Source organism: Chelonoidis abingdonii, chromosome 13 (genome assembly GCF_003597395.2).
Source record: "Chelonoidis abingdonii isolate Lonesome George chromosome 13, CheloAbing_2.0, whole genome shotgun sequence".
Lineage (NCBI taxonomy): Eukaryota > Metazoa > Chordata > Testudines > Testudinidae > Chelonoidis > Chelonoidis abingdonii.
Window position 1 is genome coordinate 18,445,845 of NC_133781.1, and position 20,081 is coordinate 18,465,925.

The following is a 20,081-nucleotide window of genomic DNA, read 5'->3' on the forward strand; positions in this document are numbered from 1 at the left end:
GACCCCTTTCACATAGTGAGCCTCTGAGTGTGACCTCCCCCCCCCCCCAAATTAAAAATGCTTGTTTATATATTTAACACCATTATAAATGCTGGAGGCAAAGCAAGGTTTGAGGTGGAGGCTGACAGCTCGCGACCCCCCATGTAATAACCTCATGACCCCCTGTTTGAGAACCCCTGCTTTAAAACTAGCCAAAAGCTGTGGAAGTTCATTCTGCTGTAAGTTACACTAGTTCAATCCTCACTGAAGTCAGGAAGACCACCTAGGGATAACGGAGTGAAGGATTCAAACCCCTGCTTTTGGGAAGAAACAAACGGTGACATGCTGTTTTCTCCATTTCTCTTGAGGTTTTTAATGGGACACACATTGGTGGAAGAGTGCCAAAGACAGCAGGGAAAACTGAACTACTACTATAGTACAGAGAGGAAAACCTGGTTCCAGGGTGCTTCCCAATGGCTGACTTTCCCTACTGAATACAGATGCAAAACGCATGAACACAAATGTTATCCATGAGATAAGATGAGCTTCTCACTGAGGTGGTGAATAGGGAACTAAGTGGGATTCTTTGGAGGAAGAAACTCTTCTGACCATTTGATATGTTTTATCTATCTGTTCAGTCCCCTTGAATCTCACTCAAGCCATCATTCCATTTTAAGACACTAAAGAAGGCATTTGACCAGGTTGAGAGGAACCTCTGTCACTTCAGACAGAGCTATGGGCAAGTAGCTTAGGTGCAGATCCAGCAACTGTCCAGTGACCAGGTCTGAGGCTACATTTATATCTCCAGATGAGTGCAGAGAAGCCTTAATGGAACACAGAATCCAGCCACAAGGAGGGAGAGAAATTGTGTAGGCTAGTAAAAGGGAGCACAACTTGGAATAATGGGTTAACATTAAGAAAGGGAAAATCTAGGGTGAACAACAGGAAATACTTTGACAGAGCCGTTGGCATGTGGAATAGTTTCCCAAGAGATGTGATGGTGCTGGAAATGCTGCCACTTGGAATATTTCAAACTTGCCTTAATAAAACATTAAATGTCCAGTAGGGAACAATTTTGCATTGGCTGGAAGGTAGACTAGGTGATTTCCTAGGCTCTTTAGTCAGCATACGAACAGATGACACCAGCACACTCATTGACAGCTTCCACCAGTTCAGAGGGGTACAGCAGGATCTGGCTTGCCCTGCTATTTGTCCTGGTGATAAACTTCTGGCACACAAGATTAGAGGGAACATCAGAGAGAGAGAAAATAAAGTCTGTTCTACAGCCTTAGCTAACAACCAGCTGGCTTTTAGCAAATGCTGTAGAGGCTCATGCACTAAGTTCCAGAGATCCCTGGTTCAATCCCGCCCATGGGGGTCTGTCTGTGTTACACCTGGTTTTGTTAAGGTGGGTGCATAGCACCTCATTAAAGTGTCACTTGTGCACCCCAAATCACTAGTCACTTGAAAATCTTGGCCTACCTGCTGATGAAGCCTTGCTACCTCCTTGCAAAACACACATGTATCACTATTTTTTACAGATGGGAGGGCAGGGGAGAGAAATGAGGCACAGAAAGGTTACATGACTTGCTCAATGTCACACAGCGAGTCAGTGGCAGAACAAGCAATAAAACCCAGGAGTTCCCAGCCTCTTCAGAATTACAAAGGTAATGGAACACCAGGGAGAAATGGTGCATAAAGGAAAGGCTGGTGTAAATAGGTGGATGACAATCCCCTACCACCTCTAGATGACCCTGAGAACTGAACAAACTTCTCCCAAGGGAATATCCAGTGTAAACACCATTTATGCATCACCTGTTTTTTACCTGTAGTCAAGCAATTAAAAAAAATGAGCTCTGCAGCCATAGGTAGAAGTGAATTTTATTAGCAACAAAGAGCCCTTGTGGGATACAGGGAGCAAATCTGCCCTTACTGCTTCAAGGTAACGGATGCTGCTTCAAGGTAACGGAGCCGCCGCTGCTCACCATGACTGCAGGATATAGTGGCTCCGTGAAAGTGGTCAGGAAGCGGTAGATGAGGTTCATGGTGTTGGTGACGCCATAGAAAGTCAGGGAGCCAGCAGCATAGTCCAGGAAGACACCAATGGTCTTGTAATAGCTGCCCTTTACCACGGTTTGGATGTTGTTGTGCCAGACAGAGAATTTCAAGGAGTCCCACTCCAGGCACCAGGAGGTATCGTTCCGGCCAATCAGGTAAAAGATACAGCTCTTCCCAGTCTTGTGCATGTAACTGTAGGTTGCTCCCAAGCAGACCCATGAGTCTGAGACCTCGACTTCCCAATAATGGCAGCCCTCACACAAGCTGCGGGTACACAAGACCTGTGGCCAGTGGTTGAATCCCTGGCAGGACCCGAAGAAAGACTCCATCAGGATGCCCATGTTCAGCACGGAGTGGGTCTCCTTGAACAGCAAGAGCTCCTCGCTGGCGGTGTTGGGATCGAAGTTCAGGTTGCAGTAGTCTGTTTCACAGGAGACAAAAGGAGATATGGCCAAAGTGAATCCACTCCTGATGGGGGTGTGAAGGGAGGTGTCAAACTGTGTCCTGCTCAGTCTAGTTCCATTTCCAGACCAGAAGGGCAGGGAACACTGTGATGAAGGGACTGATATTAGCTATTCCTACCATGAAGGTGGCAAAGGGCTGTTTCCTCTCTCTCCACAGAGAGGATTTGCCGCTAGCGGTAAGAGAAGTGGTGGTCATGTAGTGGGCATGTATTGGATTTTTTTTTTTAGTGGAAGATACTTGGGGAAGGACTATGTGGCTGATTTCTTCTCACCTACACTGGGATTACACCAGTGTTAGTCTGACTTCAGTGCGGTTAACTCCTGACTTTTCCCTAGTGTGAATGAGAGAGAGACATAAGGGCTGCTGCTTGAGTCCTAGAAAGCACTGAGCATCCCATCTGTATTTAAAAACATTATGCTACTGCTTGAGACCGCTACAGGCTTCTCTTCTGGCACAAAAGTAGCCTGAAAGAGCAGGTACCATATGGAGCTCCAGATCAGAGCCTTAGCTGCAAATTCAAGTGGTCTATGTAAGTCATAGTGTATTGTCTCATTTCCTTGTGCTCCCCTGTCTGTATCCGCCTCTTCTCTTACCTTATGCTTAGATTGTAAGCTCCAAAGAGGTAGGACTGTTCTTTTTGTTCGGTTCATACAGTGGGTAGCACAATGGGGACCTGGTCCATGACTAGAGCTCCTAGGTGCTGTGATCATACCACTAATACTATGAACATTTTTCATTACTCTTCTGTGTTGTGCTCTTAAAATGGAATATGCCGTGTAAGTAAAAGTGTGCTTTTTGTGCAAGAAAATGTCACGTGTATTTAAAGTTAAAGGAAAAAAAAACCACATGGTGTAATATTGTAGCTGAGAAATAGCATATGATCATATACGTGTAGGACATGAGCCAGGGAGAGGAGCCAAAGTTGCATCTACAACCTTAGGACAGGCTAGACTTATCTTCCAAATATTTAACTGTGCAGCCTTAACTGTCTCCTTGGCTTTTATTAAAATAAAAAAAAGTGAAGGGGAGAAGAGAGGGACGAGAAACCCCCCAATAAAACAAAGCCACTTTTCTCTGCAGGAAGTTTGAAGCTCTGTTGGCCTATAAACTCGTTATATAATAAGTGTAAATTCCATAATATGAAATTATTTGGCTAGATGCCTCTAGGAACACCCTGTCCCAGGGGAAGCCTCTCTACTGTGCAACTTAACTAGTATACAGGAGACAACAACCTTTCTCCTTCCTAGAGTGAATTGCAGCAGGTCTCCCTCCTATGACCATTAAAAGGTGAGTGGCAGCTCTCCCTGAGCTTTCCACACCTTCAGCATGCTGCTCACTGCTCTGTTAGCTTAGCCTCAAGAGACGTACGTGGGGCTTGCAGCCTTTTGTAACATCACACGGGGTCTGATCCTGCTCCCATTCAAGTCAATGGGGATATAGTCATGTCCATCATTACCCTAGCTAACCCCCCTCTGTAAGATGTCCTGACTCAAATGCACAGTACATTCCCCCTCCCCCCTAGTCAAAATAAGCCCAATTTTCACTGAAGCACGTGGACTCCTCTCATTGAGGACTGTTGACATAGCAAAGCTCAGTTTCTATCCTGAGTTATTTTGACTGTAGAGTTGCTTCAGAAACCTGCAAGAATATTTTTAATAAGTATATTTTCCCCACCCTATTGGTACTCCAACAAGCCAATCTCATTTTTTTTTAACAAAATGGATCTTGAAGCCAAAACAATCTTTTTAAAATTAATTTAACCTGAAAGGAGAGAGTTTCAAGAAATTCTGAACAACTATAAAAATAGGAGTGTAGAATGGATGCAGCAGCTTTAACTATAACTGTCATCTCTTCCATAACAAAATAATTTAAAAGTCCTATAACGGGTGGCCAACCTGAGCCTGAGAAGAAGCCAGAATTTACCAATGTATATCGCCAAAGAGCCACAGTAAAAAGTCAGCAGCCCCCCATCAGCTTCGCCCCGCTCCCAGTCCTCCTGCCCACCCGCAGTTCCGCTGATCAGCGCCTCCCCATCCTTCCTTGCACCTCGCAATCAGCTGTTTCGTGGCATGCAGGAGGCTCAGAGGGGAGGGGCGAGGGCACAGCAGGCTGAGGGGAGGGGGCAGGAAGGGGTGGAGTGGGGGCAGGACCTGTGGCAGAGTCAGGGTTGAGCAGTGAGCACCCCCTGGCACATTGGAAAGTTGGCGCCTGTAGCTCCAGCCCCAGAGTTGGTGCCTATACAAGGAGCCACATATTAACTTCTGAAGAGCCACATGTGGCTGCAGAGCCACAGGTTGGCCACCCCTGTCCTATAAGATAAGACCTCCTCTACCTTGTCTCGCTAATCAAGAAGTTATGCGTATAGGGCCCAGTCCTTCTTCTGAAGCCAGATGCAAAATTGGGATCAGTTCTCCCCCCACTCCCAAGACAACGCCCACCCAGAACTTTTCATTATTTATCCTGTGGGCTAACTTTTTGCATCTAATTCAGCCAGTGAAAATAGTTCTAGTCAGTTTCATCTCCAGGCTAGTGCTGCAGGGTTTGGATTGCAGGAGAAAACTGTAATTCAAACAAAACCCTTTTGATAATTAAGAAACTTAAAATATTTTCCTTCACTTTAGGGTTTGTATAGGAAAAATAATTGGTCTCAAAAACTAACTTTACTCTTAAATTCTCTTTTGTGCAATGCTAACTTTAAATTTGTAACCAATACTATGATTACTTATATCACTTTTTTCCTCTTAACTCCTTTCTTTTAAGACATGGTAGATCCAATTCAAGGCAGATACAGACCACAGAATCCTAGTACTAAGTAGAAATTAGTTTTGTTTTTTTTAAAGTACTTTCTCAGGTATTCTTAAAACTAGGCAAAGCTACCTGGCTTTAAGCCAGTTTAAGACGACCCTTTTGCTCTATTCTGAATACAAAGGGCTCCTTTTTTTTAATATGACCCTGAACCCAGCCTGTAATCCTGCAAGCACAGTTTAGACCGACAATTAATTGCAGTTGCAAATGATAGACTAGATCCAGTTATTTTATTGTGCCCACAAATCAAGTACTTAGGCTACTAAATCTCATCACTTGTGCCTGCAATTAGTTGCAGTTGGAAAAACACATAAGAACAGACAATTATGCCTCCAAAATTAGAGATAATATTTTAAAAGCAGGCCCATATTGTTAACAACATGGTCTCTCATCAAAAATACACTAATGATTAAAGGAACATTGTTAGGTTTTTTTTTAAATATCCCTGCTTTATATTACACAAACTTTAGATTATTACAATTGAAATAATTTAAAAAATCTAACTCACCTGTTACTATACTCATTTTATTTTTTGCATTTCTCTCAGCTTAGATAGTTGTCAATTTTCCTTTTTTTCCAGTTACCTCCTAGTCTATTTCAAATTCAGTTTTATCCCAGAATGCATTGGCACTTAAGTTTCAATAACCAGGGAACCTGTTTCCATTAGAATTTCAAAACAAATCCATAGAAACATGGCTTTTGGCCTCCAGTTTCGTAAAACTCATTTGTCTTTTTTTTACTAAAGCTAAGTTTTGGGTTAAACTTGACCTGATGGCATCCTCTGGGTCTATGCTGAAAATATCTCCTGATATCGACAGTAATAAAGGTCAGGCAACCTTTGCTTTAGTCTGAAATTGTTTAAAGAAGATGCCACTAGTAAACTGATTGGAATGACGCCTATACGTTTCCTGCTTCGACGGATATAGGGTAGAATTGATTCCTGTAATGGTGAGGGCTAGTTTGGCCCCTCTCATAGTATGAGCTGAGGCAGCTCTAAACTCCAGCTGCAACAGCCTCTGTGGCAGAGGTGGCCAACTTGAGCCCGAGAAGGAGCCAGAATATACCAATGTACGTTGCCAAAGAGCCACAGTAATATGTCAGCAGCCCCCCGTCAGTCTCCCCCACCCTGCCCCAGTTCCCAGCACCTTCCACCCACCAGCAGCCCCGTCCATCTGCGCCTCCCCCTCTCTCCCTGCACCTCCCAGTCAGCTGTTTCGTGGTGTGTAGGAGGGTCTGGGGGAGGGGGAGGAGCGAGGGCACAGCAGTCTCACAGGAGGGCATGGGAAGGGGTGGAGTAGGGGCAGGGCCCGTGGCAGAGCCAGGGGTTGAGTGGTGAGCACCCCCTGGCACATTGGAAAGTTGACGCCTGTAGCTCCAGCCCCGGAGTTGGTGCCTATACAAGGAGCCGCATGTTAACTTCTGAAGAGCCACATGTGGCTCCGGAGCCACAGTTTGGCCACCCCTGCTCTATGGACTATTGCACCCCATAGCATAGCTGGGCTTAGAAACACCCCAGCGCCACCTGGTACCTTCTGCAGGTAGGGTGTGGCTGCAGAGCGCCAGATATTCTGGCCATGTTCCTGCTAGTTAAGCTCCCTACATAGAGGGTGTTTGCGGTAGGGTGACCAGATGACAAGAACAAAATATCGCCGCCACTGAAGAAAAAAAAAAAAAAAAAAAAGCCCAAGTGCTGCCAGAGTGCAAAATATTGGGACAAATGACATCTCGACCATACATCGGTTGGGACGTGGGACAAACAATTAATATCGAGATATCTGGTCACCCTAGTTTGCGGGGTACTTTATTGCTGGTTTGCCAATGAATTTCCCCTAGGGACTGTGTGGAAGCAGGCACCAAGCATGGTACTGTGTTCAAGTAAGTGGTTAGAGATCCTCTGTTCTCATTAGACTGAATGGCACACCATGCCTTTCACCCATATCAAAAGCCCCATGTCTATGACGTTCATTGTAGTGAGGCTGAGTGGCCTCCCTCCAACCCGAAGCCAGCCCTGATAGACTGTTTAAGGGTTGACAGCTTGAGCCACCCAAACCCAGGCTAAAGTCTGACAGTGACTATTGATCACCCAGGCCTATTGTGGGCTCTTGGCTGTCCTGCAGACTCTCGGCCTGGCCAGACAGGACCAGCCCAAGTGGCTTCCCTCCGAGCGAGAGATTGAGGGACCATTACATTCATACACACACATAGCCCATCCCCCTACTATCATTCCAGTGTCACTTTAATATTACGTGGCACTTCTATAGCGCCTTTCATCTGAAGAACCCCAAGCACTTTACAAATGTTTACCAAAGAAGCCTGAAAACCTCCCTGTGAAGTAGGTAATTGCCATGGTCTAAATGGGTGACGCTGACACCGGGGCCTACCCAGGGTCACCCCAAAGAGTTAGTGTCAGAGCTGGGAATAACCTCCTGACTCCCATTCTCTTCCCACTTAACAATGCTTCCTTTTCGATGGTAAGTGTTCTCTCCATTAAAGGCCAATCCTGCTCTTGTTTAAACAACAGCAAAACTCCCATTTCCAGCAGTGCCAGATTCAGGCCCTTCTATTACAAGCTTTTTTGAGCAGAGACTGTTTGTACAGCACCAGCACGCTGTTGGCCCTTTATAAATAACTACCTATGAAGATCACATGACACATGGCCACTCTTCTGTTGCCTGACAGCTGACTGTTGTGTCTAGAGTTTTGCTGCACTAGCCAAAATGGCCCATGTCTGCTCCGCACAACTCGCGTTGTTCTCGCAGTAAACATTTTGCTGCATCTTTGGCTGGTCTGCCCAGTCTTGAGTCAAACTGTAGCAATTTCAGCTCGCTGAGTTCCTTCAGCTGAGGACACTCTCAACTCGAGCAGTTACAATACACCCTCCCCAGAAGCCAGAGAGAGGCTGGGGGGAAAAAGGTCAAACGTGGTACCAATACCTACATTTCAGGAGGTTCTTCCTGTCCATATCTGCTGGTATCACCTCATAGAGTTGCATTGTTATTCCTGTAAGATGAAAGAGACACAGCAGGGGTTTATGATGCTTGGGAAGTGCAGTGGGATGTGTGAGCTTTGGATCAGATGCGTGGGGTGGGCGCAAAAAGCCACCACCTTTCACTTGGGACCTTTATCCGTCTCCCAAAGTGAAGTGTTCTACACGCTGGAAAATGTTCAGTTAAAATAACTGGCCCATTTTCACACCTCTCTGCATGTGTGTGTTCCTGACCAGAGCTGGACCCAGAAACCCTGAAATACCACAAGAGAAGCTGTTCTTACAGTATTCCCCAGCCTGGTCAGAAATTTTTTAAGTCAGTTCTCCTGAGATTTCTAGCAATAGGAGCTTGGACAATGTACCTGACTTTGGATGTCTATTCAAACCGAAGCCTTGTGAAATGAATCCATCCCTAACGTGTGTGACCCTGACTGGGTGCACCCCTGTATTCACATCCTACTACTGTAATAATCTTTGCACAAAATATGCCTTGAGGTATCGTATGAAAACTAATAACTCAATGCTTGATAACCTCACAGTGAAATGTATGTAGCAACATTGTGTGTAAAGCTATGAAATCCCCCCCGTATAATGTTAAAGCACATTTTCAAACTCACATACTCCTGATTAGATAAAACTGGTCAAACGGGTCTTAACCACAGGGGTGTGTATTTACCTCAGTTTGCACGTATGCAGTATACAGCCCTCAGACAGTGGGAGGAAAAAGGAAGACCACAAAGAAAATCTGAATCTCAGCAAACAGAGGGGACAGAAGGAACCACATGAACCTCCCCCCAATGTTCCTCCCCCCAACTCCATGTCTCCTTGCTCAGCTGGAAAGAACTTTATCTAGGGGTCACACTCAGGGAAATGCATTTCAAAGGGTGACTGAACTCTGAAAGTGAGGGGCAAAAACACCCCAGGTTCTCTCCCTATCCATCTCTTTTCAACCTAAGAATACAAAAGAAACAGCCTATGGACTTTGGGGGCAGATCTTGACCTGAAATTTGGTCAGCAATGATACTGGGAATCTGTGGTAAGAACTTCACCCTGAACCACATCTAGTCTGTTTAGTACTAGGAAGCGTTCTGTTTCTTGTAAGCATTTTTGCCTTTAATGCCTTATTACTTGTACTCAGAATCTACCTCTCTGTAGTTAAAGAAATGTTTTTGTTCTTTAATAAAAATTAATCCAGTGTGGGTAACTCCATTTGAAAAGAGCAAGTTGTTGTATATTAGTCCCTTACAGGGACAACCAACCTTTATCTGAACTGCCCAGAAGAGGACTGGTCAGGGCAGAACAAAATACACCTCTACCCTGATATAACGCTGTCCTCGGGAGCTAAAAAATCTTACCACGTTATAGGTGAAACTTGCTGCGTTAAATCAAACTTGCTTTGATCCACCGGAGTGCGCATGCTCCTCCCCCACTTCCAGAGCACTGCTTTACCACATTATATCTGAATTCCTGTTCTATCAGGTCACGTTATATCAAGGTAAAGGTGTACACATTTTTGGGGAAGGGCTGGGATTGGGAGTGTGGTGGAGTCCCCCTGCAAGTGGTAAATAAGTCTGGTGGAAGCCAGCATGTGACTGAAGAGAGGCTGGCTAGCTGCAGCCCACACAGACACTCAGGGTGTTACCTGCAGCCCAGATGGGAGCTACAGAAGTAAAGCATTAAGAAGCCTCTAAAGTTGCAGGGTAGGGGTGACTCAGCCCTTTGCCAGTCTGATTGCACCCCAAAATACCATAGTGGCATAGTCAGCAGGATTTATACACAGGTGGCTATCTGAAAGGAGAGTCACACTTTAAGCACTGGGGTCACAGTTTTAAGTGAGTCTCAAGTGTGGAGGCTGGGAACTGTCAAAGGTTAGTTTTGTTATTTTCTGTTTGCATATTTCAGATAAGGGAACTAGAAACAGTAAAGCACACCTTTACCTTCATATAACGCTGTCCTCGGGAGCCAAAAAAATCTTATCGCGTTATAGGTGAAACCGCGTTATATCGAACTTGCTTTGATCCACTGGCGTGTGCCGACCTACCTCCTGGAGAGCTGCTTTACTGCATTATATCTGAATTTGTGTTATATCAGATGGCGTTATAACGGGGTAGAGGTGTATAAATAGGAGTGAATACCTGCAAAGCATCAATAAAGCTAGGGCTGGCCAGGCTGGAGAAAACACCAGCTACCCCCAGGTTAGCTGATAGCCACTGGAGGATGGCATGTAGAGGTAGTGGTGGAAATTGTCATAGACCTATTGAAGTGAATGGAGCTCTTCTGACTTACAGCAGTCAAGGATTTGGTCCTTGGTGACTGAACTGGAGGGACAGTCCATTCTGACTGGAGCTAGAGGAGGGAGCCCCCAGCCTGGACTCCAGTCCCCTTTCTAGTACCTCAGTCTAGAAGTTAAAGGGAAGACGCTGGTGGCTGATAATACATTCTGCAGGCAAAAGCATGAACACCAAATGGGAAAGTGAGCTCAGGGAGACAATAGGACTCCGTGTAGGAACAAAAGCTCAGAGATGAGACTTCACAGGCTTGGAGTCTCCTCAATAAAACCCTGTGATGGAAGTTGGAGGTTAGTACCCATGAAACTGGATACATGAAATTATGGGCGACAAAGTTGCCCAAAGTCAGTGGGTGACTAGGTTAGCTAAGCAATTCAAGAGACTATTGATCAGATGTATCTTCCAGTCTCTTGCTCCATAAAGAGCCTCTATTTGGGCTCCCGATAGAGGGCTGGTGGTGCTAGATGCATAGGTGCTGTCCCTGAATGCTCTGCAAAGCAGCATCGAGGGAGCCAACCCACTTATTGTCTAGACCAGCCAGGTACAAGTCTGCAGCCATTCTTGAGAGGAGAAGGAGGAGGAGTTCAAGGGAGGAAATGGTGACCACCCTAGACTGGAGAGGCAGGGGATATTTTGGAATCCTGACCATGTCCATCGTGATCTTTAGTCAATGGCAAAACAGAATTCCCCATTGAAAAACCTGGTGAGGGCGGGGTATTCCCCATTTCAGCCACTAAAAATGTTTATGCTGTGGCCAGGGCTGCGTGTTGGGAGATCAGTAAGCAGGATGCTTTCCTAGCCATCCAAAGGAACTGGAACCTGAGGATGCATTGCACAGAAAATCCCCCCCCTTGGGGGAAAAACATTCTGATCTCGTTGGAAGAAGCTCACTCACCTTTCGTGAGGATTTTATTGATGAAGCAGAGGGCAACCATTGATAGCTGAGCCTTCAGGTCACCCAGAGTCTGTTTAAGGTTGACAAAACTTGAGCTCTCCTCGCACTTCAGACTGACGACGGGTTCGGTGCAGGCTCCCAACTTCTTGAGCTTTGGGAATTCCTAGCAGGGCAGAAACTTTTTAAACTTCCTCAGCATTCATTGAAACCAGGCCCCAGGGTGAGATCCTGATCCCCCTTCCTTCCATGGACTCCACAGAGTGAAAGGGACTTCTCGGAGAGTAAGGAGACCCTACACTGGAGTAAGTGTACTAGAATCTGGCCCATAATGAATTTTTCTAACTCAGCTTTCTCACCAATCAGCTCTGAGGAAGGATCCAGGGTGTATGTATGATGGGGTACATATCAAGAGGACCCCCTGGCTTGAAGTGGTTTCCATCATACACAGGGTGTACAGTTTGGTTCAATAGTTCTCAGTACCCTCATGATACACATTGTTCCAGGACCCCGGGCTGGGTGACATTCACCTCAGTGCAGAAACCCTACTCTGCAGCCTATGCACCACTTAAGTTCCCCTTATGCCCTCAAAATAGGGTTTAAGTAGCGCACAGACTGTGGCACAGGGTGGAATTGCCCCTTTCTGAAGGACTTGTTTGGATGAAATCACAGAATTACAGCCACTCGAACTGCCAGACAAGATCCTTTCCTCCATTTTGCTGGAGTCTTTGTTATCCAAGTAAACCCTGTTGGATTTCACGGAAACATTGATTTGTTTTTGGTGTTAAGAAAAGTTCCCCACTGTCTCAGAACATAAGCATGCAGTCTGGGAAAAAACAAACAGTTGCGCTTAAAGCAAGGATTAGTAGCACATGTAAGAGAGAACATTAACAGCTCAATGTGGCTGCTGTGATGGTCCAATCTGTTACTATCTCACTGTCCAATGTATTTCCAAAGCTAAAGAGATTTTCTTAAAAACAAAGTGAGTTTTAAGCCTCTTTCGATTTGGGAAATTTGGCCTGGCTCTGTTAGCTTCAGTGGGAGGCTATGCTGATTTACACTAGCCACAGGGCTGGCTCTTTGGAATTCATCCATTCGCAAGGTGATTACAGTCGTGTTGTTTTGATTGTAGGAGGGTTCCAAACCTTCAAATGGAATTGTGAGAAAAAACTGCCCCTACTTTGTACCCTATTAAATTAAGAACCAGGGAGATGTTGGTTTACTCAGCATGACACGGCCTAGCTTTTTGGTGCACAATGTTCCTCATAAATGTTTGAGTTAGAAGATTCCCATCTGTTGATTTCCATATAAAATCTGCAGTAAAATATGTTTAGTGTGTTTCTCTTGTTCCTACTTTCATCCCAGCTGCTCTGCAAAAACCTGGTGGTGTCTGACTGATGATTTGTATTGGTTACCTGTCTTTCTCTTGGCCAGACCAGAATCTGCCAATCTTAAACACGTTTAGTAATGAATTCAATATTTTGCATCCTTGGGCTCCAGAGTTTTGGGTTCAATCTCTGCTGTACCACAGACTCTGTGTTAACTTGGGCAAGTCATTTACACTCTCTGTGCCTTGGTTTCCCATCTGTAAAATGGGGATAACTTGACTATTTGGACTGGAAGTTTTCTGTGGCCAGGGGCTGTCACGTTTTATGTGTCTAGGGTGCTAGATAGTGTACGATGACTCCCATCTTGGTTAGGGCTTCTAGGTGCTCCTCTAATACAACTAATAATAGATTCACAGATTAAGGTCAGAAGGGGTATTTCTGGTATCTAGTCTGACTTCTTACATAACACATGCCACAGAACCTCGCCCAGTAATTTCTGCCTAATGCCCCCATCTTGTGTTTGAGCAACAGCATCTCTTCTAGAAAGCTATCCAGTCTTGATTTAAAGACTCTAAGTATGATAATCTGTCAGCCTTTAGCTAAAATAAAGCAAATGCAAATAGACGATCTTGTGCATTTGAAGTTTATTTTACCTCTTCACATCAATCTGAGGGCAGAGATGATACTGTAACTAATGTTAGTTTGTGATGAATAATGGTTGCATACCATAATATTTCCCCTTATGTTACTCCTCCACATGGTTCTGTTTGTTTGGCTGATAAAGTGAAAATGATCAATAAAAATCGGTGGAGTAGTAATGGCTACAGGGTGTTGACAGCTACTCTAATCTGAGGATATGTCTGCACCTGTAGGTGGGGGTGTGATTCTCTGCTCAGAGACATACTTGTGCTAGCTCTCATTGCTGGGGCAGCATGAGTTGCAGGGATGGGCTTTCTGCGTACATGCCCATCTGAGACCCTAGGCAGGTGCTCAGGGTGGTGGGACTTTATTAGCATGCCAGTTCTCTTCAAGCTACCATGTGCGGGTATCCTCAAGCTGGGAATCACACCAGAGCCTCTCTCAGCAGAAAGTGCTGTAAGTAATGATTCAGAAAAGCGGCCTATGAGGCCCTTCTCAGCTACTCCAGCCATACCCACTTTTGGTGAGTAGAGGCTATAGGAAATTCACCACTACTCTACTTCAGCTACAGGCATGAAGTAAACTGCAGGGAGCAGTGGTTGATGATGTGGGTGCTAAGCATGGGGCAGACCTCTTACGCAAGGATGACTGGGCCATACTGATGGGTGCAGTTTACTGTGATCAGAGGGTGGAGGGGTGAACTCTACCTGCAGGAACTGTTGGTCACTTGCATTGTCAAGGAGGTCTGTCAGCCAGAGGTTCTGCTTGTTGAAGTCAGCAAGCTTCCCTTGCTTTTGCTGAATGGAATTCCCCAGCTGGACGAGGGCTGCTCTCTCCTCCTTGTCTAAAAACTCCAGCACCTTCACCTGCATTCGTTTGATCTCCTTTATAATCTCCGCAAAGCTTTGGTTCACCTCGTCTCTTGAGTTCTTGACCACTTTCTGGGTGGGAAGGACACACACACACACACGCACTGCAGTCACTGATCTTTGTGACCTGAAGTGCTGATGCGCTCCCAAAAAGTGCCTCCCTCACTCTCTCCAAGCAGGTTCTGGGCGATTGGCTCAGTAAATAGGATGAGAGGAAAATGCCTCTGCCCTATAAGGATAGTTAAAGTACCTTGGGGCAGATTCTGCTGCCCTTAGCTCAAGCTGAGTAGTAGCTCACTCTGCAAGGGGATCGCTCCCACTGCCAACTCAGCATGTTAGGGGCTCAGAATCTGATCCCCTTTGGGATCCTGCCTTGTAAGCTCTTTGGGACAGAGACTGTCTTTTGGTTGTGTTTGTAGAGCCCCTAACACGGTGGATTGTGGGCCACCATTGGGGCTACAGTAATACAAATGAACAATAATAAAAAGGAGTAACTTTGTTCCTTCCTTGGAAAATCTTTCAATATTTTCTGTAATGTACACGAATGCCATTGAGCTGAGGGTCTCTTTGCTTGATCAGTTACAGGGAGAGACTCTAATACTAGGTACATCTGAGGGTAAAGACCCTCTTCCCCCATCTTTGGGTCTCATGTGATACAGTGGCTCTTGTTTCAAGATCCATCCTATTAAAGACCCTTTGACAGTTTGATGTTTGGGAAATAATTTGGTTCATGTTGAGGCTAATGTATTCAGAGTGGAAGCAGCATGTTTTACCGTGAGATAGATCACCCTCCCTTTGTGTTTGTGACTGTCTGATGCCAGCATCAGGATCTGGTTTTCCACATTGGCTCGTACTCTCTTGGCCTCCACCTGGGAAAGCAAGAATGAACATATTTACATTCACTGTAAATATAGCATCACCGTACATGTAGGATTCCATGATGAGACAAATACAAAATTCTCTGTGGAAGCCACTGCTCACTGAAAAATTATGCTCCTGAATGTCAGCTTTCACTTAAAAAAAAAAAAAAAAAAAAAATCAAGTTCCAATGGTTGGGAAGACTTGATAACCTGATGTAGTGTTGTCCTGAACCTGAGACAGCCTGTAACAATAGTTCTGAGTTGTCAGCTACCCCCATTCATCAAGGGAGTGTTCAATCTGAAACCTGAAGAAGATAATTTACATATCCCTATTGTCAGTGAGTTATCTGCTAATCACTAACAAAAATATCCAGTTAATGGGCCAGACCCTCAACTAATGTAAAGCAGCATAAATCTATTAATATATATTTTCCATGTACATAATGTTTCTATTTCAAAGCATTTCAGAAGCAGGAATCAGTAGGGCTGGTCAAAAATCTTCCATCAAACTGGGTTTTTTACTAAAAAAAATGCCAGCTTTCCATGGAAAAAAATGTTTTTTCAATTAAAAAAAAATTAGTGCTGGAAAACTGAAATATTTTGGTTCAGATATGTCACAGCAGTCCCTCAAGGGAGAGGTTGTTTAGGTGCCTCCATGCTGCCATTATGTACCAGGGGGCCCAGGACTCCCATGATGCACTGCCTCTTCCTTAACATTGAGGAGACTGTGGTGCATTAAGGGAAATTTAGTCTGCTTGGGGAGCCTGGCCAATAGGAGAGAATACGGACATGAAGTAACCAGACTACAACTCCCATGATGCATTGCAGCAGCATATCCAAATTGAAATATTTTGGATTTTGATTTTTTTCACTGAAAAGTTGATATTTCCTGGGGAAGCCCATTTTATGGCCAACTTGAAGAATCACTTAAGTGCCTTTTGGAGTGGAATGGGGCAGCGTTTAACAGTGCACAGCTAACACTGCACAACAGGTCAGGTCGGAAAGTGAAAATTACCATGTCCACTTGAAATTGGTGAGGGTATTTAGATTGGATGAATGTAACTGGTCAAAGAAAAAACCTAACCAGGATACAGGGGTAATGTCCCTAACTCTTATGAAATGAGGCCTTTCATGACCACAAGGGATCCTTGAATTTACATCTCATCAGAGTGGCAGCACTTTCAACAGCATAGTCTTACACCCACACACCTTCCTGAGGTGGTTCAGTAGTAACCCTGAAGGAATGCCAGCTTCACAGCCTCTGGTAGCAGCCTGGATTTCCTGGGTGGTCTCCCATCCAAGTGTGATTAACAGTAATAGTATAATAAGTGTACCATAAATTCACAGAGTGCTTTACAGAACATGGCCTTGTCCTGCAAAAAGCTCCCTCTGCACAGACCTCTACACTCCCCTATAGGGCCTTGAATTCGAAAGGTGCTCTTCAGTAAGAGATGTTCCCTGCCTTCAAGAACACAGTGCCCAGGCCTCACCCTTCTTAGTCTGAGCTCTAACAAGCTCACAGCCCTGGGGAGCATGACTGCAGAAAAGCATCTGGCAATTTCTCGGCTCAGCTCCCTGCTGATTACAAACCTGATGAAACACAGACTCTCAAAAACCCAGTGTTCCAACTGGTGCATTAGCCAAGCCTCTCCTTGGATGCTATTATAAATGACAGATCCACTGCAAATTAACTTTATTCCAAAGGAGCAGATCAACAAAATGGCCCTGCTTTGGCTTCAGTAGTTTCGTTCTGTCTGTTTCCGCACCGATTGACTTCTAAACAACTAGAAATAGTCCTGACAGAGGAATACCTGCATCTTGGGGGATTCTAGGCTATTTATTGCTAAGTGCTCAGGACCAGCTCCTTGCCTGCTGCAAGTCAGCAAAGCTTCACTGATGTCAGTGGAGCTGCACTAATTTACACTAGCTGAGGATCTTGGCCCACAATACAGATATAAAAGAGCAAAGGCAGAATATCCTGAGTTACAGTCTGTTTCTGCCACATGTTTATGGCTGAGCAAAAGCTCTCTTATCTATTCTGTGGGATCTTCCTGGTGCCCCTAACAGGGTTACATGGGCACCAGTTCTATTACCCCTTCCCTCCTGCACTATCAGATCTCCGCAGAGAAGGCTATGGCTGTCAGGAATCTGATGTGAGTGGTTGCCTTTGTTTCATGGCAAGATAAGACTGCTCAAATCTCATGCTTCAGCATGTCAGCTGAACTCCTTTCTGAGGCCAGGAAGGCGTTCTACAGCTTCCATCCCTCTGTGTTTTGCCTTCCTCTGATGCATCAGGTGTGGCCACTGCTGGAGACAGGATCTTATGGGGAGTTGTTCAAGGGCATGTAGATGCCCGATGCCTATTGACTTTCAGTGCCTTTGAAAATCTTTGTGTGTTCCTAAATGTGAATCATGTCTCAGGCCATTTTAGTTAATGTTATTTTTATTTTAAATTAAAACTTGGCATTGGAGACATGGATACAGCAGGCAGGAAGCAATAGATGTGTGAAAGAAATGGGCACATGACAACAGGCATATGGGAGAGCTTGAAGCACACACTGTTGCAAAGAAAGGACACTTCTGTGAGATCTTTTCCAAAGCTCTCAGAGATGGCCTAACTCTACTCTGAGTGAACTCAATGGAAATTTTACCATGGACTTCAGTGGGAGCAAAGAGAGAGGCTATCAGTGGGTGCTTCTGAAAATCCTATTCAACATGTTTATACCAGGCTACTGAATCTTAACCAGGTGCCATCTTATGATTATTTTCCCTCTTTATAGTTTTCTGAAGTATGGAAAAGATTTATTCCTTCCAATCCCCGTCCCCTCCCTTTTCCCTGTTCTCTACTCCAAACTAATCAGGAAGTGACATGGCTGTTGGAGAACCCAATGGGATTATCTCCCATTGTAACCCACACACCTCCTGGGTGTGGTGCTCTGTCCCATCAAGTGGTACCAAGACCACTTAGAGATTAATGAGTTTGCTCTACAGCCTTAGCTAACAGCCAAGTGGCTTTTAGCTGATGCAAGAGGCTCATGCATTTAACTCCAGAGGTCCCAGGTTTGATTCTTCCTGTCGATGACTGGGGTCTGTCAGTGTTACATTGCCACCAAGAATGCATAATTCCATTCAACGCTTTCCTGCTCGACACTTCTTATGTCCACTTGCACATTGGCCTGTCTTTAGGGCTCTCCCCCAAAGAGTTTAGGGAAAGGTTTCCACCTCTCATCAAGTTAAATTTGTCTCAGAGGTCTTCATTTGTTCAAAGGATAAAGATCTGGGAGGTCAAGTGGAGGTGGAGTGGCCTTGTTCCACTAGTAAGATGCATTTCCTCACCTTCAATAAGGCTAGGGGAAAAAAAGCATTTTCCCCACATCCGGTGGGTGGTGTGGCCAGGCATACATGCTCCCTGGTAGACAGAGGCATGGATTGATTAGATCAGTTTTTCCTAGGGAATATTTTAGGTCTCCTATTCTGCATCCCAGATTATTTTAAATCATGGGACAGATGCACTTGGTCAGCAACCTGTTGCAGGTATTTTAGACAAGCTGCTCTGGAGTCAGGTACAAATTTACTGTTCTCTCAAGAAAGCCACCTATTTTAATGTCCTTGGAATTACTTGCCCTGGAAGGAGACTGGGAATTGACTATACAGAGGGTGTTTCTCTACTAACAGTTTGATCTAATTCTCATTGAAATCAATGGACCAGACCCTCCGATGTGGAAAATTAGCATAGCACCGTTGATAGCTGATGATTGCACCCATAGTCATCCCGTGGATTCTAGTTGTATCAGGCTGTGAGTGATGAAACTATTGCAGGGTTGGTTGTCCTTGTGATAGTTACACATCTGCATGGTGATGTGTTTGATTATTTTGGTGCACTGCGCACACAGGGCACCTTACAACAGTGGCTGTACCAGTGCATTCTGGGGGATTCCTGAAACACCTAACCCAAAATGCACAGTACTGTGACTGAAAACAAGGGCTTCTGGGTAATTTTCAAAAGTGAAGTACTGCACTATAGGCTGGTGTTAGAACTGTCTGAACCAGGACAGCTTCCCATTCATACTGGTTCAGCCAGACGTCTGCTAAAGATCTGACACAGGTGTTGTAACTAATTATTATGACCAGAGGCCTGGGATGACTGGTTTGTGTGAGTGCAAGTCTTTGCACAGGTGTTGCAAGCACAAGAGGTTCCAAAGAATGGTTCCTTGCCATGCTTTTTATGCAGTGTAGGCAGGTCTTTATTTTAGACCTAGATATCTGCTTTTTGAGAGGGCCCCACTCCTTTTCCTTATTAAATCTATACATCCATACTTACCACTTTCCTGGCTCTCTCCTCCTGTAGCGGGATTGCGTCATGGTTCTTGTGCTCCTCTCGGATGCAGGTGTAGCAAACTAACCCACCCTCCGTCCTACAGTACAGCTCCTGGAGCTTGTGGTGCTTCTGGCATAGTCTGGATTTCAAGTCACCCATAGGTTCCAGCAGCTGGTGGTTCCTGAAAGTTTTGTCTTCGTAGTGCAACTGGGTATGGTTTTCGCACAAGGAGGCCATGCACTGCAGGCAGGACTTGATGGACTTCACTTTCCTAGAGGAGCAGAGATCACAAGGGATGTCATTTGGACCTGCCAGGGGAAGCTTGGCTGTCGCCTGAGCCTCCTCCCGGGTGAACTTTTCTGCTATTTCTCCAAGGCTTATATTTTTGCGGAGTCGAGGCCGTGAGCTGAAGGATTCTCGGCACTGTGGACAGTAGGGACACTCCCCAATCACAGCTTGGTGGTCCCAGTAATCCTGCAAGCAGTCCATGCAGAAGTTGTGCCCACAGGCGGTGGTGACTGGGTCTGTGAACACCTCCAGGCAGATCGGGCACACAATGTTGTCCTCAAGGAAAAAAAAATTTGTGTTGCTCAT

At 45.2% G+C, this 20,081-nt stretch overlaps 1 protein-coding gene across 1 annotated transcript; it reads right to left on the bottom strand.

Moving 5' to 3' along the window:
- Positions 1-1,916: 1,916 nt before the first annotated feature.
- On the bottom strand, positions 1,917-20,081 carry LOC116832285 (E3 ubiquitin/ISG15 ligase TRIM25-like). The gene is made up of 6 exons (XM_032792969.1): positions 19,491-20,081; positions 15,083-15,178; positions 14,148-14,381; positions 11,477-11,639; positions 8,245-8,307; positions 1,917-2,458 (listed from the first exon to the last, which is right to left on the bottom strand). Exons 1-6 carry the CDS (start codon positions 20,079-20,081, stop codon positions 1,917-1,919), a joined length of 1,689 nt encoding a protein of 562 aa, XP_032648860.1.